Here is a 23,214-nt window from a genome sequence, read left to right on the forward strand (position 1 = left end):
TTTTACGTGGTTCCTGTTATATATATTATACTCGTATATCTGTAGTTATATTATCTATTACAAATTTTTGATGGACTAGCATATTACAACTTACAAATTGTTAAATACAAAATGCTGCTATTGCAAAATGTTGAAATTCTATTTATACCTAAGCTAAACAAAAGACATTTAAACTTATATATATGTATGTATGTATGTAAATTAAAAGCTGGACCTGGGGCCGTACTTAAAACTTAAATGAAAAAAAAAAAACAAATGCCATGTGCCGAAAATACAAAAAAAAATCTAATGAATCAAAATAATTAAATCGATATTGAACGCAAGCATATGTAAGATATATATTTTACAGTTAAGCAATCTAAGTGGTGTCTACAAATCCTTGAAAGCCTGTCAATAATTTAAGCAAAGCACCCGAAAAAATGATATCAACATTTTACAGGTATTTACGCATAATTAAGCATTTAATTGTAGTTCTAAACAAACATTGATTGATTGCTAGGACTCTACTGTAGTGAGAGGTCCTGTGTCTAGTGATTAGTAGAATCAGTTGCTATTTTAATTTGTAGTTGCTTGTTTTACAAACAGACAGAGACATGCGTAGCGTTTTGTATTAGCGACACCAACTACAAATTAAATCACATGCGACTCTCTCTTCTATTTGCAGACATTGCGCGGGACTGTACCGGAGCGCACTAGCGTGGCATTTTTACCATACCATAGCATATACTATATACACACAATGATTCCCATTATATACTTGTATTGAATGTAGTCGAGTTTAAGTTGGAGCAACGCTTCCACACAGTTTGCAGTTTATACTAATATACTTTGTATTTGTAAAAGTTTTCGTGTCGTTATCGTTGCAGTTATCGCGCTATCAGCAATTAGGCATATAACTGTATACTTCAACTTTTTGTGCGTTTTATTGTCATTTGCAAAAATAAATTTGTCAAAACCGAACCGAAGTTCTGCATTTTTTTTTAAACTATTGACGCGCCTCGGCATGAATCGCCAGCACGCCATCGAACTCATCAGCCTCAATGCTAATGTAGGCATAGCCTTGCTCATCGACCTGCACGATCTTGCCAGTACATGCGCCATTCACTAGACTGCCCGAGATGACGTCACAGTAGTTGCCAGCGGGCAGGCAAGTCTGCAGCTTTTGCCACATGTTGTAGCGATTGTTGTTGAACGCGACAAAGCCGCGATTGCCACGACAAAAGGCAATCTGATTGTCGCCATTGTCCCACCAGTTGCTCAGCTCAGTGCCACGCACCACGTTCTTAAACTCCACCATGTTGTAGATTTGACGCCAGCGATGCTCGCAGATCCAGCCATTGACACACGCGCCCTCAGCATTGAACTCTGGCGATATAATGCGCTCCTGCGCATCCTGTGGCGGCGACTGATCGCGCTCCTCAAAGCCAAAGCTGCTCATGATCTGGCTAATGCCGTAGGGATAGGCCAAATGGAAGGCTGTAGCCATTTTGTACTGCTTGGGCGACTTGTAGTTCAGCTCCTGACCACCATCGCGCTGATTGTCATGATTGTCCACAAAGGTAAGCGCCTGCTCCGAGGGCAAAAAGCCCCAGCCAGTGCCCCAGCTGCGCAGCCACTTCAGCGCATTGTTGCCGCGGAATGCCTTGCCAATCTCCTCGGAGAAGCGGAACTCGGTTACAGCGCCCAGCGGCGTGTACTCATCGCGTGAAACAGTCTCATGGCCATGATCGATGACCTCCTGGTAAATGAAAGGACGCGCGTTCTTAGGGAAGCCATGCTCAGTGTTCAGATTACGCATGCCGCTGTAAATAAACTAAAGCAACAAATTTGAGATCTGCAATTTGAACAATTAGCTTGTTAGACTTACGTCCAGATCATCTGCTGCCATGTGCTTGGCTGCATCCACGCGAAAGCCTGCCACACCCAAGGTAATCAAATGATCCAGCAGCTCAATGAGCTTGACGCGCACATAGTCCTCGCGCTGATCCAAATCCTTAAGGCCCACCAGCTCGCATTGCTGCACTTGGAAGCGATCGTTCCAGTCGTAGATTTCGCAGCTGCGATGAAAGTCTTGATTGGTATACGGCACAGCTGGGAAGGACTTGGCGCGCGGTTCGGCCACAGAGCCGCCTGTGCCATGAGCTACGCCCTCAAAGTCGCCAGACATGTGATTGAGCAGCACATCCACATAAATGCGCACGCCCACATCGTTGCAGCGTCTCACCATAGACGCAAACTCCAGCTCATTGCCCGAGCGTGTCTCCAGCTTGTAGCTAATGGGCTGATACCGTTCCCACCAAGGACGACCCTTGGCGATTATGTTCTCCGCCACAGGACTCACCTGCACGCCTGCATAACCATGCGGCGCCAGAAACTGCTCACACTCTCGCGCTATGTCGTTCCACTTCCACTCGAACAGATGCACAATCGTGTTGCGGTTGCCCCACCACTGCGGATTATGCTGCGCCAGCGTGCACGCCGTGCTGGCCAGCAGCAGACAAATCAAACTCAATTTGTGCATGTTTTTCAAACTCTCAACTGCCGCAACATGCGCCACTTTTATAGTCCCCAGCACCAGCAACAGCTCCAATCTAATCTGTGGCCTGCACTCTCGCAAGGGATTTGCGCGCTTTGTGTGCTGGCGGCTATTTACTGCCTTGCCTTGCTGTTGGTCATTTAGTTTTTGTTTGTGGCTATGAATTTATGATAGCCACGGCCAACGAGCGTGTTGACCTATGGTAATACCTATCAGAATCGCACGCCAAAAATAACTCTTGCTATTTAAAGCGTATGCTCTTTCTAAATGGGCTTTATATAATTTACTGTGCGAATTGTTCATATACTTATAAGAGATAGAAATTCAAATATTTGATATAAATATAATAACATGTTGAACATTAGAATAAATTTCAGCTTATTTTGTTTTTGCTAAGTTCATCCAAAGTATTTCAATCACTTAAAGTACATATATAAATCTTATCAAACTTGTAAGTAAGTTTTTTTTTTAATTTGAGCGTATGCTTTATTTTTATATAGAGCATACGCCAGCGCCACTTTCAATTTCTTGTTTAGTGTTGTTTATTTTCTGTTCTCTAATTTATGGTTGCACATTTGAAGTGGCTTATCTTCGAGTTACTTACGACCCGAGATAGAGAAAATCGATTTGAGCTGATTGTCAGTTTTGCGTTTGCTGGGCTGCCAGCTAAAGTGTGGACGCTTGTAGAATCTTTGTAGCTTCTGCCTGGCGCGTTGTTCCAGCAAATAATTTCGCCGCAAAATCACAGTAAAGTAGTAAATAATTTCTACTACAGACAACATGCTAATGCCAACGAAAAGGCTAAAGGCGCTGCCCAAATTGGCTGCAAGCACAAATGTTAAGCTAAAGATTTGATTGAGTTGGCGTAAACTTACAAACTAGATTAACCATATTGGAGAGCAGATCGACGCGCACGCGTCTGTAAACTTGCGAGTTGATAAACACATGCAAAACAGCATCATCTTCCTCCAGATCAGCGCTATAATTAAACATACATAAAATTAAAATAAACTTTGAATTGCTGCACCTACTAGAAATCATCCATGACTGGCATGTTGCGCTCTAGCGCAAAGCTGGAGATTTGCACATCGTAGTCAAACTTTTCACAGGTCAAAGGACAATTGCATTGCGTTTTACGCTGTCGTGTTATAATGTCAGCTAAACAGTTTATATATAAAGCATTTGTTTACAAACTTTATATGAAGGCTTACGAAAGTGATCCACCAGACAGGGTATGTCCCTAAAGGTGCAAATGCGTTCGCTGGTGCGATTATAGTCAAAGAAGTAGGTGTGACAGCCGCAGAACTTAATCATGTTGGTGACTCTGCAGTTGAGCTCACAGTTGGGATACACATACTCTGGAAAGTAGCGCAGCTGGAACTCATTGCTGAACACACAATTGCGCTCGGCAATGGACAGCGCCTTGACTGCGGGCGAGCAGAAAGTCTCCTCGACGCGTATTGTGGCAAAGGCTTCGGTGTTGAGTCCAACAAACTTGCACACAGCATGAGCACTGGGAAATGCATCTGTCTCCTGTATAAGCAGCTTGAAGCCATGTGAATACGACTGCAAGGAGTCGTAGTTCTCGTCATTGTAGCGCAATATAAGCGAAAGTCCTTGCTCCAAGCCGCCAGCTGCAGCGCGTGCTGTAAAGTTAAAACTAAATTAAAGCATAAATACTTTTGGGCTAACTAGCGTTACCCAATTTGCCGCAGATTAAATGAACAGCAGTGTCCAAAGAAAGTCTTTGACAGCTTAAACAGCTTGGTGCAATCCATTACCTCGCCCTGATAGCGACAGCGATGCAATATCTCATGACAATCCCAGCGCAGTTGATCCACAAACTGATGCATGGATAAATTATTATGCAGCAATATAGACTCCATTAGCTCGATTTCATTTGCACCAAAGCGCGCATCGTCCAGCATAAAGCCCGCAAACATGTGCAGCTCGCCCAGCACATGCTGCGCTTCTATGCCCTGCGGTAATTTACTACAAAAAGAGGATTGCTTAGTAGCTCTAAACATTTATGGCTTGCACTTACAGCTGCTGCAGAAACGCCTTGGACTTGTCCATGTTGAACAGCACCTCGGGACAAATGGTTATGGGCGGAAAGTAGAGCTTGCTCACAGGCGTGTGGTCGCTTTCCACATTCATGCGCGTTGGACTTCGCCTATAGTCCGCATAGAAAGTGTGCGCCATGACAATGCCGCAAATAAACATCACCAACGAGATGAGCATCCAGACAAAGCGCGCAATGCGATTGGTGTCCTTGTCGCGCGTATACTTCAAGCCATGTATGCTGCTGGTAGCACAGAAGTCACTCCAGGTGCGACGCAGTGCAGCCTGTAGTGGCGTTAGCTTGGTATCTATCTGCTCCGCGCTTAGCTCCTCCTCGTGGCCCATTGTGTGTTCAGCAGCTGAACTTAATGTGACTTTGAAATCAATTTAGCTTCGCCTTCTTATATATAAAGTCATTGCAAGGCGTAGCCATATCTACATTTTGACAACGGCTTATTAATATAGAATTAATGTGCGAGGCGTGGCAGGCAACATGTAAATTGATTTGTATTTTGGATAAACACTGCTTACCAATACTTCGCTTGCTTAATATGACATTAAAGCTGCCATGGCTGCAAGAATTTAATAAATGTTTTCTGTATAAGCATACAAAGTTGCATTCTTGATCATTAATATAACAATCTTTAGTTATATAAATAACTCTACAAGTATTTGTTGCTCCGATGCTAAAAACAAAGTTGCGTCAATTACATCATAAATTAAAATGCAGTTTTGTTCAGCATCATCTTATGAATCCAACAGGGCAGTAATAATCAGAATATCGGACTCATTTGCCAAATTACGGGCAATCAAAGTGCAAACTGCACCGAAATTTGTACTGTATTTACTATTTTGTTCATAACTTCGCCAAATAATTTTTGTATTACACATATTTCGGCTTAATTGTGCTTTCCACGCCAAACATAAGGACGTATAGAACAATTGGATCGGATTTTCGCTGATTATCGCTTCGCAAGGTTTGAATTAAGCAAAAAGTAGCTCTTTGGCATTGGATTTATTGCCACAACTTTGTCAAAAACAATTTTTTATTGATCAAACTTAACAACATATGTTTATTTACAATCTCATATAATTAAGCCAAAATACGCTTCAGTCCGATTTTTTTGGCTGAGATATAGCTTTTTCTCAAAACCAAAGTTTAGAAAAAGTGATAAGAAATGAAGACGGCATCTTTTTTGGCAAAAATTTACAGGGGTACCTCGTTTTTTGCCAAAATATCGAAAATCTAAAAACTTCCAAATTGAATGCAGTTTTATTGTTCTGCATCTCACGAGTCTAACTAGGCATGAAACTCCGCAATCGGATGCAATTTCCTGAATTACGGCTTATCAAAGTGCAATATTTCACGAAAATTTGTCTTGTTTGGGTGCTAATTTGTTCATAACTTCGCCAAATAATTTTGATATCATACAAGTTTCGGCTTCATTTAATTGTGCTTTCCGCGCAAACATAAGGACGTATAGAACAATGGATCGGATTTTTTTTCGCTGAGTTATCGCTTCGCAAAGTTTGAAATAAGGTAAGAAGTAGCTCTTTGGCATTGGATTTATTGCCACAACTTTGTCAAAACAATTTTTTATTGATCAAAACTTAACAACATATGTTTATTTGCAATCTCATGATTAAATTAAGCCAAATACGAACCTTTCCTTTTTTTTTGGCTGAGATATAGCTCTCAAAGTTAGAAAGTGATTAGAAATGAAGACGGCACATTGGCAAAATTTACAGGGGTTCATAACTTTATCAAAAATATCGAAATATCCTAACATGTTCCAATTTGAATGCAGTTTTTTCTTCTGCATCTCACGAGTCTAACTAGGCATGATAACTCCGCAATCGGATGCAATTTCGCTGAATTACGGCTAATCAAATGCGATATTTCACGAAAATTTGTCTTGTTTGTTCACATATTTTTTCATAAACTTCGCCAATATTTTTGATCACACTGATCGGCTCATTTTAATTGTGCTTTCCACGCAAACATAAGGACATATAGAACAATTGGATCGAATTTTTTTAGCTGAGTTATAGCTTCGCAAAGTTGAAAATTAAACAAAAAGATACTCTTAAGGACGTATAGAACAATTGGATCGGATTTTTTTTATCTGAGTTATAGCTTTGCAAAGTTTGAAATTAAGCAAAAAGTACTCTTGGCGTTGATTTCCGCGCAAAATTAAGGGATGTATAAACAGTGATCGGATTTTTTAGCTGAGTTATAAGCTTCGGCAAAGTTGAACATGAAGCAAAAGTAGCTTGTTTGGCATTGGAATTTATTGGCCATAACTTTGTGAAAACAGATTTTTTTTATTGATCAACATAAAAACATATGTTTATTACAATCTCATAATAATTAAGCCAAACCACTCTTCTGTCCGATTTTTGTTGGCTGAGATAATATCAAGTACTTAGCGCTTTTTGTAGGCGACCATCATTTTGGCAAAATTTACAGGGTTAACATCACTTTTTTTGCCAAAAATCGAAATCCTTGGACCTTCCAAGTTGAATGCAGTTTTATCTTCTGCATCTCCACGACCTAACAAGGCATGAAACTCGCAATCGATGCAATTTCCGGCTGATTACGGGCTTATCAAAGTGCATATTCACGAAAATGTGTCTTGTGTGTTTCCTATTTTGTTCATAACTACGCCAACAATCTTTTATCATACTTTTGAACACTATTTCATTTGTGTGTTATCCATTCCTACATAATAATGTATAAATCATTTCCATCGATTTTTTTCGCTTGAATAAAGAGCCTGTCAAAATTGCAGAACGCAAGCTTTTCTAATGATTGTAAGAAACCTGTATTGAATGTACTCTTTTTGTTCCATTAATTGAGAGCGGCGTTTCTCTAATATCATTTGTTTGCATAACGTTTGCTGAATATATCATATACCAAAGCTACTAATAGCAATGAGCTGCAGGCAGCCACAATGTGCAGGCCTGGAGCTAGTCAAGCAAATGACATCCATGCCATACCCTATATCTAGAAGAATGTAAGTCAAAAAGCTATTAAATAATGATTACTAATTTCAAGCATTACTAATTTAAATTAATTATTGTATTTATTTACAGTATTTTCGATTTAAATTTAATTTGTCACTTACATGTTTTGTAATGGAAGTGCTTACTGCACCGCTTCACAGTGAACAGTCTGCATCCACATCCTTGAGAGCGACCAGCCATCTGGACTAAAATCATCAGATCTAGTCGACTACAATGAATCTTTGGGATCGAAGATCCGAAGTAACTTTAACTTTTAGTTTCTGTATTTATTGAGTAGGTATATGTAAGCGCAAACAAATTCAACTACTATTTGATTTTTTATTTAATTATACAATTTAATTCAATCTGTTGCAAATATATATATTACCTTACGTTATTTTTGTACATAATACAATTAATATTACTTGTATATAATTAAGCATTTTGTTTACTGCCAAATAATTATTAACATTGTATTAATTTAATACATATTTTATTAATAAAATACTAAACAAAAACAAAGATAATAGTTTATTATTTTGAGAGAGGAAATGATTCTTAGGAAGGTTTTTCTCAATAGCGTTTGTTTCGTTTGCGTATGCTCTCATTCTTCCGCTTTTCTTTAGAATGCACGCCTTTATGATCTCACTGACAGGAGTGTCTTGATAAGATAAAACACAATAACGAACATTACTGTACCTACTTACCTGTTTCCATGCGCACTTAACTTCGCCAGCGCAATTTTACCCATTCAATGAAATTTTAACATTCAAAATGAATTATTCTTTAAATGTAATGCTTTGATTTATATTCCCTCTCGTTAAATAGAGCTCAACAAAGTGATATAAAACATTCATTCATAAGTTACAACTTTGAAATAAACAAAACACAAGTCTGCAGCATTGTGTTAGTTTACTGCTGCGTGCTTGTTTTGAATCTAAAAACATATAATTTTGAATTTTAGGCATTAAATACTAAATCGGTGCAATTTCGCTGAGGTTTACGCTTATCAAACTTGATATCACAGAATTTTGGCATGTTTGTTTAATATTTTGTTCACAACTCCGCGGAAAAATATTTTATATTTTTACATTGCACTTTTATTTTAATTTGTTTTCAATACCAAAAAATTGTGTAAACCAGTTCATCGATTTTGTTTGAAAAGTTATAGCTTCTCAAAGCTTGAAATAAAACAAAAACTAAGTGTGGAGCATTCAAAGTTTGTCAAAACAATTTTTTTATTGATCAAACTTAACAACATATATTTATTTGCAATCTCATAAGTGCATTAAGCTAAAATTTTCTTCAGTCCGATTTTTTTTGGCTGAGATATAGTTTAATAACAGTGATAAGAAATTGAAGCCGGCACACAATTTTTGGCAAAATTTACAGGGGTTACATCACGTTTTTTGCCAAAATATCGAAAATCTTAGACTTTCCAAGTTTGAATGCAGTTTTATTCTTATGCATCTCACGAGTCTAACAAGGCATGAAACTCCGCAATCGGATGTAATTTCGCTGAATTACGGCTTATCAAAGTGCGATATACGAAAATTTGTCTTGTTTGTTCACTATTTTGTTCATAACTTCGCCAACAAATCTTTTAATCATACTTTTGTACACCTATTTCATTTGTGTTTTGTATTCCTACAATTAATGGTATAAATCAGTTCAATCGGATTTTTTTTCCCTGACTAAGAGCCTTTCAAAATTTGAAGAACGCAAGCTTTTGTAATTGATGTAACAGCCTTGTGCTATTGATGTAACTCTATTTGGTTGTTGATGTACAAAGCAACATATGTATCGAAATTTAACATTTCTTTAACATATATGTTAAAGCCAGCGCAGTAGGTTGTTGTCTTGGCTAAGCTGTTTTTGCTAAACAGTATAGCCTAAAAGTATGCAACATTTCTGTCCTGTCTACTGTTATTTGGTCAAAACATATGTAAATAACAAATATTAAAGCGGCGAACTTGCTTTTAAGTAAAATTTGCTCTACACAAAAAAAAAACTAATTGAATAACGAATTAAATTAAAATGTTAAATTGTTTTGGCTGCTTGAGCAGTTTTTTATTTGCAAACTTTAAATATTATGTCTTTTGCTTGCGTTTAGTTGTATGTTTTTAAATATGTTTTAACAAAGTAGTATATGCTTAATTCATTTCAATTGAATTGACAAACTATAAAAAATGAAAATTCTATCACAATGGAAAAACTACGCATTTGTAATGGTAGAAAATTGTAGACATTTAAAGGCACAGCACTGCACTTACAAATTCACTTGCAATTTCAACTAACTTTTTATAAAAAATGTGTGACAATTTGTGCTCTTAGCTTAGAGTTTAGAGTTTAAAGTGCTTGGATTATTGTCTTTTCTTGAATATGGGGGAGGAGCAATGGAATTCTTGGCAATGCGTGCTAATAACAACTTTTGGCTTAGAGAAATATATGCAATATAAAGTAGAGCTTAAAAACGAGACTTAGAGCTAGATTTTGTGTTCAGTGTAGTGTTTAGTGAAATGGTAATTACTGCCTCGACTCGCTGGCGGTGATGGCCAGCGGATTTGTATTGCCATTGCTCAGCCTTGCGGGTGCGGGTGCGTTGGGACTGCTGCTCAGACTTGGCTTCTTCTCGTCGTTGTCGGGATTGTCCCAGTACTGCCGTTCGCCGGAGCCAAAGAGGTTGTAGAAGGTGCCGCAGATGATGTAGACAAAGGCGGCAATGAAGAACACAATCTGCCATTGACCCATGGTGGGCTGCAAGTCAAACGAAACACGTTAACTTATGTTAACAATAAATTGCTAATGCTGCTTACCTTATTGTTAATCAGATTGCCTGCCGCAATGGGCGCCAGTAGACCCGCCAGATTGGCTGAGCAGTTGGTGATGGCCATAAGGAAGCCCGCAAAGCGCGGCGTCAGATCCAAGTGATTGATCTTGAAGCCCGAGTAGATGCCGCCGTTGAGGCCCACACCAATGGTGAGAATAGCCAAGGTCAGCGCACGATCGCAGCCTGTGTAGGAGGCGGCGATCAAGGCCAGGCCCGGACCGTATTGTCCAATGCTGTTGATGATCTTGCGCGTTGCTGTGTGCGAGAAGCGCTTGGAGCTAATCATCCAATCGGCCACCACAGAGATGAACATGGAGAACAGCCACATGGCCAGATAGGGCAGCGAGCTGAGCAGCCCATTGGACTTGAGCGAGAAGCGCAGCACCTGCTTCATATACGTGGGCAGCTCCGTCATGAGCGTCTCATAGCCATAGTTGTGACCCATGTGCGCGAAGAGAATTGCATAGAAGGGCAGCGACTTCAGTATAGCCTTGAATGGAATGGGCGGACTCTTGACCACATCAGTGCCCCATAGCGAGTCGTTGATGTAGCGCTTCTCACGCTCATCGATGCGTGGATGCGTCGAGGGCTCCTCATACACCAGTATAAGAAAAGCAATGGACCAAATGGTGCCCACAACGCCAAACACATAGAAGATGGACGGCCAGCCGCCAGAGAATCCGTACTCCGCCAGCAGACCAGACAGCGGCATCGATATAATTGTGCCAAACTGCGCGCCCGCATAGACAGCGGCGCCCATGCGCGAGCGCTCATTGGGCGGTATCCACTTGGCCAGCAGTGCGTGCGTGCAAGGCACAATTGGACCCTCGCCCAAGCCCTGAATGAAACGCACAGCGCAGAGACCATAGACGCCGCCTTCGCGCGCTGCCACTGGCACCAGAAAGGCAAACACCGAGTTGATTAACATGCCGTAGCCAAGGAAGCGCATGGCGCCAAACTTCTTGGCCAGTATGCCGAAGGGAATTTGCGTGATGACATAGCCATAGAAAAAGGAGGAGAGTATATAGCCCTGCAGACTGGAGCTCCAAGGGAATTCACCATCCTCGCCATTGTCCTGTAAACAAACAGAAATTAACAATGAATTTGCTTTAAAAATTGCAAACTTACCACTTCCAGTTCACGATCGCCGCACTCATCGTCCAGAATTTCCTCACCCTTCGATATAGCCGTGTGATTAACCATGGCCACAATAGCTACAGACATGTTGGTGCGCATTACATACGCATTGGCCATGCCCAGAAACAGCATAAACGTTACAAAGTAACGTGTGGTATGCAGACCTGTAAGCAAAGAGCAAATTGTTCAGTTAAGATCACAGCAGATAAGTTAATGAGGTCAGCGCTGTGATGCAATTAGATAAGATTAAAGCAGCGATGAGTCAAAGCAAGCGCTAGACGCTGCTAATTGCTAAGAATTTAATAGCGTTCAAACTATTTTCTATTGAGCTTGACTCATTGTTGTTGCAATTCTGTTTACTTTTCGCCAAGTCATGACTGCATGTTTATTGTCGCCTGGCACGTGATATATAAATTTAAGTGTTTTCTGTATTTGGCTAGAAGTTCAAAGTGAAGCGCAATAAGCTGGAATTTGAGCTGCACAGGCGGAAAAGTAACTTGCAAAACAAATGTGAAAAGCAAACAAGGCACAAAATTTAATGCGCTTGGCTTTTTTATTTGTGCGCACGCAGCGTTAAATCGCGCGATTTGTGTTGTCAGCGGCTAGCCAAACTCCCCCCTCCCCTCAACCCACAAGTTGCACAATCGATTTGGTTACGCTCTGGCTGTTATAGTTGTAGCCTGGCTAACGCTAACACGTGTTACTAGCATTCTATGCTATGCATATTACGTATACGCATCGCGTGAGTTAATTAGCTAATGCTCTGGCCCAACTTACACCCCGGTTTATCCTGCAGCTCTCGCTGCTCCCAAACCAACACATGTCCATCGCGATAGCGTTGATTAAGCTTGCTGCGTCTTATTGGCATTGCAAACAATTTAAACTTGCAACAAATTCAGTTCTTAGTTCGTTATGTGCACTTTCAACTTTTTGCGCACTCGCTTAAACCATTTCATTGTCTATCTATGCAGCTGGCTGAGCCTAAACATGTCGAGATTTGCACTAATTGTTTTTATTTGTATTTTTTTGTGTGCTGCGACGCGTTGCACTCGCTGCTGAGCAGAAATTGCGACTGCGAATTATTAATTTGTGGCTGCGTGTTGCTCTTGACTCCACAGTTGCCACAACTGAGCGCCAACTGTTGCGCTAGTCGCGCTATATAAACAAGGGCGAAAGCGTTCAGCCCCAAAGGCGCTTGCGCTCGCTCGCTCTCGCTCTCGCTCTCACTCTACGCCGCTCTCTCTCGCTCTCTCTCTTGCGATTACATCAGTGAACGTGGCGCGCGGCGTCGCCTGCTCAATGCGATTTGGCCAAATGTTGTGAACTCAACACGATTGATGTCAATTGCTTTACATTTTTTGCAATTTTGCATAAACTATAGCTATATATAATATTTATTTAATGCTATTTATAGCGCATAAGCTCACGCTCGCATCTCGTGAGCAGAGCCAGTTGCCAAAACTTAAGAATCCAGCAATTGCCGTATACATTACGCTGAAGTCATAGAAATGTGAGCTGCTTAGTTTTGTGGGCGTGCGGGCGGCTATGTCTGGCGCCAAGCAGACGAGGGGTTGCAAATACATGGGAGGGGATGCGCTAAGTGCCGCAGCTTTGTACTCTATGCATGAGTTAGGGGCTTATTAGCCAAACCATTTGAGCAATAAATACATAAGAATTATTCACAAGTGCTTGCTAATTTTCTTAGAAAATTAACAACAAAAAGCGGCAATCAGAAATTATAATGAGCCCAAAACACTTTTGTATGTTTTGTGTATAAAAAATAACTAACTACGCTGCATTAATTGTTAACAAGTCTACTATGCCCATAGTAAGCGCATTGCTCTCTGTTTGTCTATTAAAGCCGCAAGCAATTCGCGGCTAACGAAGTCTCGAGTCGCCGACAGCGTTGCACGTGCTGCTGCTGCTCGCCTGCTTATGCCGCAAAGTGAACTTATTAATGAGCTACACTTTTAACAGTCCCGAGCTGTTGCTGTAGTGCACAGCTGCTTCGGCTATGTCAAGCCGGCATTTGTGTTTATTATTATGGGCAGTCAGAAATTTCATAAAGACGAGAACTAAAGCGTCTAAAGCTTCACAGCTGTGAGCGAAAGCGCAAGAGAGTGAGAGAGAGAGAAAGCGTACCACACGCGATTTCTGTTTTTGGCAAGCCCTCAAATGGAAAATATTTTATTTGAATATATGTATGTATATTTCTTTTGCTGTCAGGTACAGTCAGCCAGCAGCAATTATTTTTGTTGCTTTTGTGCTATTTCCGTTCGTTAATGAGACAAGCAAAGCAATAATAGCCGTAGATATAAAAAAAAACAATGCGCGCTGCTAATTACGCTAGTAACTAAAACTAGCGAAAACTTTGGCTTTGAAGCTTTTCAAACTGTGCTGTGCGCTGGTTTGTGTATTGGCTAAGCTACGTATAAGTTACGCATACGTTAGCGGGCGCAGTTGTTTATATTGATTATTTAATAACAAGTCGCTCGTATTTCGCTGCGTTGCGCATGTGTGCGAAAAATCTAAAGCCTATGATTACATTTGTACGTAAGCTGAGCTGGCTTAAAGCCACTTTATTGGCCATGAGACTGCGACACAGACACAAACAGTGGCAACAATTCCTGAAACTCTTTCTTATACTAAACGACATTGGCAGGTGGCAAAGAGTTGCACAAACAACAGTCATTTATTTTTTTTATGACAGCACAAACAAAGTTTATTAACATTTGCTTTTATTTGCTGCTGTCGCTTGCTAATAATATAATTAAAGGAATTTTATATGTGCGCATCACTTTTGTAGTTGCTACAGTTCACTGCTCAGTGAGCTGAACTCAACTGTTGATTGTTTAGGGTAACAGCGTAAATTCTATTAACTGACATCAGGTAGGGCGAGTGAGCGAGCTGCTGTGTCTAATTGCTGATTCAATTGCTCGCTGCGCTATTTGGGGGCTGTGGCAATGACTAAGAGCGCGCACGTATAAAATTTAACTGTTTAACAGTTAAAATTCACTTTTGTCCAGAATATATATTATGTAAAGAATTTAGCTTTTGTATCTGTTACGTGCCTCGCTGCCTTTAGCACTTTGCTGTAATTTTCCAATTTAGCTCTACAGCAAATTGCATTACAAGTCGAATGAGCACAAGTCTCGTTAAGCTTTAGTTTAGCTGTGTGGGAGTGAAAGCCATAGTGAGGCGTGAAAATTAACGCTCAGCTGTGAGCAGCAGCAGCATCAATGATAGAGCATTTTAATAATCAGTTCATTTGCGTTGACATGCCAAAAGAAAATTGATCGAAATCTAGCGAGAAATGTTCACAAAAGTGTCGCGAGCCAAGAAACTTGTGCCCAGAACTTGTCAAAATGCCAGCTATACCCTAGACTCAAAGCGTGCATAGAGTTGCTCAATGCATTGGCACTATAAATAATATTGTTGCTAAAGCTGCTGCTTAGTTTATACTTACAGCTTAATCAATCAACTAAACTTACAGCTAGTCAATCATTTCACTCTTGCAAACGAAAGTGCGCGCTGTCGCTTGTGTGGTGGGCTCGTTGGAATGTCAAGGCTGCTGCTGCTGCTTCTAATTGCAAATTTCCTCAATGCTCTTGACCTTAACACTGCAATTGCAGTTGGCTTGAATTGCTGTGACTTGCACGAAAACTAGTTTATTTGTTAACCCATTAACATGGCCATAAACACGTATATTAAATTTTAATATTTATTTTTTTGGTCAACCGGTTTGCGCTGCTTTCCATATAGTAGGCAAGGAGCTTAGCCTCATAAACTGTGTCAGCTTTTGGCGTTATAGGAACTACAGTAAAGCTTCCACTTCAGTTCCGTCTACAGCTTAATTGCAAATTTAGCTCACGCGTTGGCGTTCGCTGATCTTTATTTTCGTTTTATTGACGAAAATTTGTTGAGACAGCGCGCATAACAAATTACTTCCGGTTTAAGCGGGGCCTTAAAAAGCGCCTGGCAAAGGTCACTCGAGCGCCCCAAGTTTAGTCCGAGCTGCCTAATTGAATTAACGTTAAGCTCAATTTCACTTTGCACTGATTCTTAAATTCTTTTGAAACTTAAGACTGTTTGCCAATTTACACCCAATTGTCTAGCTAGTAATCATTTTTAATGCATATATAATTCATAGCGGTACTTTTTGCTAGTTTGAGTGACAAGCACTTAAAAGTTTTTGCCAGCACAACGAATTTAATTGAATTACAACTGCAACTCAAAACTTTTGCACTTAATTTATAAATTTATTTATATTAACTCACCCAATTGCGGCTTCTCTGGATCATTCGAGCCGGCGCAGATTGCTTCCTTCGATGCAGACATCTTGGCTTTGTTTTGTTTCCTCACTTACTTTGCTTTTATTAATTTATGAGCGGACTTAACGCAATTGTTTACCGCACGAATTGCATAAGAATTGCTTAAGCAGAAATGTTTAAAATTTAGCGCAAATATTCGTGTTTATATTAATAGCACGTCCGCTTGGCGTTTTTTAAGACATTTTCGTGTATTTTATTTATGTTTTTTATATTTGCGTCAACTCGCGTTACTGCTCAGCTGAGCAGCTTGAAATGTTCTGAGCGATTAATCCCAAGTGGCGTTGGCCTTAAATAAGCTCAGACGCAAACGGAGGCTGCGGCGGCTGCTGCTGCTGCTGTTTACACGATTTATTTCGTATTGTTTAGCTTATTGAAGCTGTTGCTGTTGTTGACGTTCGTATGAGCGAGAGGGAACACTGCGCATGCGTCTCGCTTCACACAATATTTAAAGCTCGACCGATCTGATAAAGTCGTTCAGCCAGACACGTTAATCTGTAAGCAGAGTTAGAGCAAACAATAAAATTAGTCTGAATAAATATCAATTGGATAAACTAAATGCTAACTGAAGCTCACGAGCTGAAAATAATTCTGGTAAATAGATGAGTTGCCAAAATTGACGCGTGGGCGCCTTTGATCGAAACTATAAATAAACAGTACAGTTGTGCATAATAATTTAGCACAGCTGATCTACTTTTTATGCAAACTTTTCAGCCCTTGATGATGTAATTTCTAAATAGCCAACAGCTCATTCAACTCTTGTTGTTGGCCAACAGTCAAACCGGCTTAATAAGTTCTGGCTTAGCTTCTGTTTACGCACAATTCCTATGAAATATTTTTTGTTCAACTGAACATTGAAGTTCGCGTCGCAAAAACCAAAATAAAACATTTGTACGAATGGAATTTCAATTAGTGCCGCGCACGTCATGAGCTTAACAACAATTTGTTTCTTTTTTTGGAAAGTTGTTGCCAAAATAAAGTTAAAAACAAATGCTCAGGTACCTGTAAATTGTTATTGTTTTGCTTGTGGGTGTTTCAATGGGTCAAACAACGTCGTTTGTTGTTCAACAATTCCAAGAAGCAAAGCAGCTGCGCATGTGCAAAAGTTTTAAATTTGAATTAAATTATGAAGCCATCAATTGTTTAGGCTTTTCAGCAAAATCTTTATCAGCTTATAAAATTAGCGAGTTTGCAATGATTTGGCATTTTGCTTATTGCTAAATGAACGCAGCACTTTTCTGCAGAATAAAGAAGCGATAAAAATTTATAAGGCAAATATTTTTTGTAGAAAATTTCAACAAAGCTCGAAAATTAATTTGTGCTGCTTACAAATTTAACAACAAATTAGCACTTCGACTTGACCTCGACAACAATTTATCATTAGCTGCATTTCAAATTGTCTGCGGCTTGAGCTGTTAACTGTTGGGCAATGGGCCCTTAGCCAATAATTATGCAGCTTTGGTTTTCAGATTTCGCAAAGCGTTAGCGTTATGGAAAAAGTAAATAACCCAGAAGCGGCTAATGCAAATCAAGTTGAAGGGCTAATTACAAACACGTTTGTGAATATAAATAGTTAACAGATTCATAAATATGCAACGCAACGATTTATGCCAGAGTAAAGTACCGAGCACATTAGAATCTCCTATATCTATAAATACAATTTTACTTTGTTTAGAAAGCAATAGCTAGGCTTAGTTATCACATTAAATATACATTTGCCAAGTAAAATAAAATATTATTTATACGTTGTTTTGCGTAATTTATGGCACGCGATAATCAACAGAATTCTGTTGCGAAAAATCTCAAGTGGTTGTATTTCTTTTACGATTGTATTTGTCAGCAAAAACAAGCGATTTATAATTGGCTGTTAAAACAGTTTCCAAGCGCCCCGAAATTTGTTCACATATTTGCAATAGCAGAAACTATAATTATAGCCCTAATCAAAGAGCCATAAATCTAGGCAACTTATCTAACCCTGAACTAAAGTTCGATTACCCAAGGCGCCGCCTAAGCTCAAAGGCTGTAAACGGATACGGCTAAGGGTAGAATTTTCCCAGCGCAAAGATTGCTCAGCAGAAATTGTAGGCTGGCAATAAATGATATATGAGCTGCTGAAGATCGCAATTATAATGCTAACAAAACAATGAACTGAGTGCTCATAAACGGGCCCTCTGCTCGTCATTTGGGTAAACATATGTATTTTATATTATGGCCAGGCTAGTTGGCTAATTAAATGTTAGCACTTGTACGCAAAATGAACGCTGAAAATTTTCCATCACGTGCAGCAATTTGTTGTGAAAGCTAATTGAACTTGCCGCGATAAATTTCTATCTGCATGCGAAATTCTTGCAATTCATTTTCATTCCCACAATTTCTAAGAAAACTATTTGAAGTTCAAGAGCAGCCTGTGGCCCAGAGATTGGAATACTCTACACACATGTTCGTTGCGGCCGAGTGGCTCTTGATGCTCCATTGTCGATTGGGGGATTGTCGAGTGTTGATTATGCTTTTTATTGTTTTGTATTGTTTCGCATTTTGTAGAATTTGCACAGTGGGAAATTGTTGTATAAACTTGAAGTGTGTTTGATTAGCTTATCGTGCGGATTTCTCGTACTCTCCACATATATAGTTAAGGCCCAGCGCATTACATTGAAATACCTGCGCATTTTAGCACTTGAGGACGCTCGAGCACAAAAGCTGCAATTGCATTAAATCAGCTTTAACTTCACTACAGAAGTCAAGCGACTAACTAACTATATATAGTATAGAGAGCTTAAATTTTTGTATAATTTGCATAATGTACGCAATTTATAAATTGAAATTAAGGTGAATTTCATCATAAACTCACTCACCTTTAAAAACGAAACGAAAGCAAACAAGCCAGTTGAATAAAAATGTTAAAATAAAAATTGCACAGCCATCAGCTGTTTCTGTTGTCACTTGTTGCGTCGCCTCTATGCTCATTAACGGTTTGGCCTCGACGAACTTGCGGACAAAAACAGAAAACGGACAAAACACAGACTGCAACGTTGCAGAAATTTGTTAACTAACTGATAAAGAAGTCTTTTGTTTAAAACTAAAGCACTCACATCTTTTCTTTTAAGTTACGGCAGCACTTGACACTTTAGACACTAAACTAATTCTTAGTAGACGCGTGCTGCTTGCTGCTGCGTCGACGTCGTCGCTGCTGCTGAGGGGCGGGAGTTGTTAGCAGGCCGAGCGCTAGAGCTGTAATGACTTACTGCCAGAGCTAATTGAACGTTTTTATAATTGTGTGTACTGTTTGCATTAAAAAAAAAAAGTAAAACAAAACTGCGAACACACACACACGTACAGGTGGGAGGCAGTAATCAAAAAAATAATACATGTATGCATGTTTGTTTGTGTGTACAGTGCTGCTCTGCTTGATTCATTCAGCCGACAGCAGACGAAGTGAGTTCGTTATGACAGGTACATAGCTATTTTGATAATCGCGTATTAACTGTATTTGATAGAAGTGATAATGGGCCAATGTTTATGGCTGCCACCATAAACAATTAAACGAAGTTTTTATTACATTTACGACAGAATAACACAAATGCAGCTTTTACTACAGCAACTTCAACTGCGCACGTTTTTCGAACTAAGCAGAGCTAAGCTTTAGAGAGCGGGCGCTCAGCTGACGCCGGCTGCAGCCGAGCAGCTGTGCAAACTTTTACGCTCTCGCTCTCTTGCTCTCTTGCGCTCTGCCTGCATTCGCATTCACGTGTGCGCTTTAATACGAAAGGCCGCACAATAAAATGTTAAGCTGTTATTACTATGTTATTTGCATTTACAATAAAATGTTAAGCTGTCGTTATACTGTTATTTACATTTACATGTTTGTGGGCTTCTTTTACAATATTGACAGCGCTGTTAACACAAATTTAATTACAGTTGACGTCGTCGTGGGCCGACCATGCAAATTTCACGCTACAAAATACAAATACCGCTTATGAACAATGTTAATTTGTAGGCATATTCGACATTGAAGGCTATAAAGTAGCAGTGATAAGGCTAATAAATACACAAAGTGTTGACTGAGCACAAATTGTGGCATTGGGCGGATATGCAGTGCTCGTGTGCCTGCTTTATGGCAGCTAATCCAACTAATAATCTAACTGATTTCCTTTGCTGGCTGCCATAAAATATAGAAGAACCAAGCAGTAGCCAAGCGTTTGCCAATTGCAGTCTTTATTGGCCTCAATGAATGAAAATTGGCTTAAACTAAAGCGTCACATGATTTTTGGATTATTGATGTTGATGATCGATGTCGATGCTTATCGCTGCGATAAACTTAAGTGTGTTATACAATACGGAATAGCCCAATATATAATTAAAATTTAATGCTTTATACACTCTAACTAAATCAATGATGACATTATCGTAGCCAATGCGATCATATTAAACGCGCGCGCTCTCAAGTGTCGCTAACTTATGATAGTTCTTAGACTTAGACCGATTCTAAGGCAAACTTATTTAGGAGAGCCCTTTTAATGATAGCTGTAGTAATAAATATATAGCTATACTTATTAACAATTGCTTATCAAATATTATTTATTCGACGTGTAATTAAGAGAAACTGATAACTGCGCTGGTTGGAAAAACAAAGAGCACGTGGTAACTGCTGAACTACTTTTGCAGTTAGTAGACATTACTATTGACGACATGGCTAAGTGTCGCATTGCTGATGACGCCATTGGTAATCTAATTGAAGAAACTGCGGCATATTCTAATCATTTATAGGCGCCCAGCCATAAACAACTAAAAGACAAGCAGAGTTCATTTAATTGCCATTGCTTTGACGCAGGTACCAAATTTATTTTTTTGGGAATTACTAACACACTGTCTGTGATCTAGAGTGGCATAAGCTAATTCTGCGAAGCGCTCTTCTTCTACAGCTGCTATCAAGTTAAGAGATTGTAATCCTTGCATTGATTGCTTTAGCTTATCTGCTGGCGCAGCACTCAACAAAATAATCAAAGCTGGCAACAGGGCAAAGTAGCAAGTGTGTAGAGGCTGTGTCAAATGAACTAGTTCCAATGCAGCTAGTTGCTCACACAATGAGTTTATTTTATTATATGAACTTTAAGTTCATTGCAAGATTGTTTTGATTTGCGTTTTAGTTTAGGTAACAACATTAATTACGCTTTGGTAATAAAGTTTAGTATCTAGAGCTATCTCTAGCCCCTTGCTGCGAATCATAAAATAAAGCAGCTAAGCTTTTGGGTGAACACTATATGCAGCTATTAATAAATTTAGAAAAATGGTTTGCGAATTTGCCATAATTATTTTTAGCTTCTTCTATTGAACTGTCGCTGGCTATAAATATTTTGAGGTGCAAACTAATTGAAATAAATCAGCGCAGCGTTGTTTGCTTTAAATACGGCCTTTGATGGCCGATAATGATAATGTCAGAGCCTCTGCCTGGCAAACAAGTCTGCCATAAAACAAAACACGAACGCACTATCATAAAAATTCTGCGCTTACTAAGAGTGACGGCAGTTGTTTAGACCTGCCTAACACACTCACGTTGAGAGAGTGAGGAAATGATAAGGAACGTGCTGTAGATCGGCCGAGTTCTGGACGATCACGTTCACGTGAAGTGCACGCCGTTCCAGATATGAATAATGGCAAAGCAGCAACAGTGCAGACAGTTAACAACAGCAATTAAGCCATCAACGCTTATCAGATGCGAATAATATCACCGCTCTAACAAACAGCCAGCTGCTCTATTTGTTTGTTATATTAGCGCAGAGTCATCGCATTACACAGAGAGTTTCTAAACAATTTGCCAAGTTGTGATTTATCAGAGTCAACATAAATAACAGCTCATAAATCTAAATATATGCGGCGCATTGTTATCTTATATTAATCATACGACATGTTGTAAGCGTTTAATTTAGCTAGGCAAGCAAAAGTATGCAACAATTAATTTGACTAGAATATATGACAATAATAATTATGTTGATGTATTTTGCTCAGGCTGTCAATAGCTCATGACATTTATTTATGTTTCTAAACAGTCGAAAGCAATTTTTCAAAGCGCACACAGCACTAAAAAATACTTACAGCAAATATACATTAATTTTGTTGCATAAATTTTAATTGTATTTTAAATATGCCTTGCTCAATTTCACCTTTTGAATCTGGCTCAAATCGTTATCGCGCCAATGTGCGCATAGGCAATTGGTTTGAGGACAATTGTTTGGAAGAGGTAAGCATAAGCTGCATAATGAAATATATAATTGCTGTTTGGCCTGCAGGACAAGCGTGAAAGCTTTAGAAAGATGCGTGATCGCGGCGAGCTGCTGGTGGAGAAAGCGCGCAGTTTGTTTGATAACTTTCAAAAGGAAGTGCAGCTGGCTGCGCCCAAGGACGACATAATGTTTGGCGCTGTTATACAGCTAATGCCTATATATATGAATCTGCTGGATATGGACACTACAGAGCTGCATCCAGCTTTGTCTGTTGTCATCAATGAGCACGCCATACGCGCTAGTCAAACCATAAATGAGAATTGCGAACTTACTGTGGCGCCTTCGGAGCGTCCTTGTGTGCGCAATGCCTTTCGCATTGTCAGCGGCGATGAGCACGATCGCACTGGCGAGAAGCTCAAGTATGGTCAACGCTTTCGCTTGGAGTGCGTCGAGTCACCAGCCGATCCCATATTGCTATACAGCGCGCCCAAGATGACAAATCTATCGCAGGCTATCAACACTACTTTCAATTCACAAAAGTATGGCGAGATTAATTTGCCTTTAGGTCTGGTGCATCGCAGTGTAAGTTGCACTCAACACAGTCTTAACTTCGCTTTAAATGCTGTTTGCCATTTACAGAAGATCATGTGCCCCGATGGCGATATACCCAAGGCCTTTACCAATTGGTTCTGCATGCATGTTGATCCACAAAAACGCTTCGAAAGCGAGGGCGGAGTGCTGCCTGTAAGTCTAAGTCATAAATAATTTATATTTCATTTAAGTTTGCTGCACCTTTAGAGCAACTCACCTTTGGTTATTGTGCATGCGGCTACCAATCGCAATCTGGCCGCTGAGAATGTTGTCATACAAACTCTATTTGGTCCAGAGTTTCTGGTTTCGGTGCAGAACTATCGCAATGTGTTCAAGCGTGAGATCTGGAAGAACGTTTGGATGATTAGCAATGGTCAGCAGCCAAGTGCTGCGCACAAAGCTTAGCGCACAAATTTTACGTTTTACGTTGTGTGTTAAATAAATTAAATAGTTGAGCTAAACAAGGTCAAAGCTTGCCCACCCACCCGCTATAGCTGCTGATAAGTC

The 23,214-nt window shown here is 39.8% G+C and overlaps 4 protein-coding genes across 5 annotated transcripts; 1 reads left to right on the top strand and 3 right to left on the bottom strand.

Annotated features, from left to right (window-relative positions):
• Positions 1–899: 899 nt before the first annotated feature.
• LOC108596751 (alpha-amylase-related protein) lies at positions 900–2,540 on the bottom strand. The gene is made up of 2 exons (XM_017982827.1): positions 1,868–2,540; positions 900–1,813 (listed from the first exon to the last, which is right to left on the bottom strand). Exons 1-2 carry the CDS (start codon positions 2,519–2,521, stop codon positions 986–988), a joined length of 1,482 nt encoding a protein of 493 aa, XP_017838316.1. The 5' UTR covers positions 2,522–2,540; the 3' UTR covers positions 900–985.
• A 592-nt stretch (positions 2,541–3,132) lies between these two features.
• LOC108594867 (sodium channel protein Nach) lies at positions 3,133–4,942 on the bottom strand. The gene is made up of 6 exons (XM_017980005.1): positions 4,581–4,942; positions 4,238–4,528; positions 3,748–4,196; positions 3,568–3,694; positions 3,412–3,515; positions 3,133–3,359 (listed from the first exon to the last, which is right to left on the bottom strand). The coding sequence occupies exons 1-6, from the start codon at positions 4,940–4,942 to the stop codon at positions 3,133–3,135; spliced, it is 1,560 nt and encodes a 519-aa protein (XP_017835494.1).
• Positions 4,943–9,635: 4,693 nt separating this feature from the next.
• On the bottom strand, positions 9,636–19,116 carry LOC108597521 (putative inorganic phosphate cotransporter). Of its 2 annotated transcripts, XM_017984115.2 has the most exons (5): positions 18,988–19,116; positions 15,848–16,393; positions 11,562–11,734; positions 10,420–11,508; positions 9,636–10,360 (listed from the first exon to the last, which is right to left on the bottom strand). In XM_017984115.2, exons 2-5 carry the CDS (start codon positions 15,906–15,908, stop codon positions 10,130–10,132), a joined length of 1,554 nt encoding a protein of 517 aa, XP_017839604.1. In that variant the 5' UTR covers positions 15,909–16,393; positions 18,988–19,116; the 3' UTR covers positions 9,636–10,129. The 2 variants fall into 2 exon arrangements, with proteins under 2 accessions (XP_017839604.1, XP_017839603.1); XM_017984114.2 differs by lacking the exons at positions 15,848–16,393; positions 18,988–19,116 and adding an exon at positions 12,348–12,633.
• A 2,839-nt stretch (positions 19,117–21,955) lies between these two features.
• On the top strand, positions 21,956–23,192 carry LOC108594995 (cilia- and flagella-associated protein 161). The gene is made up of 4 exons (XM_017980128.1): positions 21,956–22,133; positions 22,183–22,698; positions 22,756–22,860; positions 22,915–23,192. Exons 1-4 carry the CDS (start codon positions 22,038–22,040, stop codon positions 23,110–23,112), a joined length of 915 nt encoding a protein of 304 aa, XP_017835617.1. The 5' UTR covers positions 21,956–22,037; the 3' UTR covers positions 23,113–23,192.
• Positions 23,193–23,214: the final 22 nt, after the last annotated feature.

Source organism: Drosophila busckii, chromosome 2R (genome assembly GCF_011750605.1).
Source record: "Drosophila busckii strain San Diego stock center, stock number 13000-0081.31 chromosome 2R, ASM1175060v1, whole genome shotgun sequence".
NCBI classification, from domain to species: domain Eukaryota; kingdom Metazoa; phylum Arthropoda; class Insecta; order Diptera; family Drosophilidae; genus Drosophila; species Drosophila busckii.

Excerpts from the sequence above, each read along its gene's own strand:
- LOC108594995 (XM_017980128.1), top strand. The coding sequence starts at position 22,038 with ATGCCTTGCTCAATTTCACCTTTTGAATCTGGCTCAAATCGTTATCGC. Across the intron at positions 22,699-22,755 it reads TAGGTCTGGTGCATCGCAGT|AAGATCATGTGCCCCGATGG; the intron begins GTAAGTTGCACT and ends TGCCATTTACAG. Across the intron at positions 22,861-22,914 it reads GCGAGGGCGGAGTGCTGCCT|AGCAACTCACCTTTGGTTAT; the intron begins GTAAGTCTAAGT and ends CTGCACCTTTAG.
- LOC108596751 (XM_017982827.1), bottom strand. The coding sequence starts at position 2,521 with ATGCACAAATTGAGTTTGATTTGTCTGCTGCTGGCCAGCACGGCGTGC. Across the intron at positions 1,814-1,867 it reads TGGCAGCAGATGATCTGGAC|TTTATTTACAGCGGCATGCG; the intron begins GTAAGTCTAACA and ends TTGTTGCTTTAG.
- LOC108597521 (XM_017984114.2), bottom strand. The coding sequence starts at position 12,438 with ATGCCAATAAGACGCAGCAAGCTTAATCAACGCTATCGCGATGGACAT. Across the intron at positions 11,735-12,347 it reads GCTGCAGGATAAACCGGGGT|GTCTGCATACCACACGTTAC; the intron begins GTAAGTTGGGCC and ends CTTTGCTTACAG. Across the intron at positions 10,361-10,419 it reads GCAATCTGATTAACAATAAG|CCCACCATGGGTCAATGGCA; the intron begins GTAAGCAGCATT and ends TTTGACTTGCAG.
- LOC108594867 (XM_017980005.1), bottom strand. The coding sequence starts at position 4,942 with ATGGGCCACGAGGAGGAGCTAAGCGCGGAGCAGATAGATACCAAGCTA. Across the intron at positions 3,695-3,747 it reads CTGTCTGGTGGATCACTTTC|CTGACATTATAACACGACAG; the intron begins GTAAGCCTTCAT and ends TAAACTGTTTAG. Across the intron at positions 3,360-3,411 it reads CAATATGGTTAATCTAGTTT|CCAATTTGGGCAGCGCCTTT; the intron begins GTAAGTTTACGC and ends TTGTGCTTGCAG.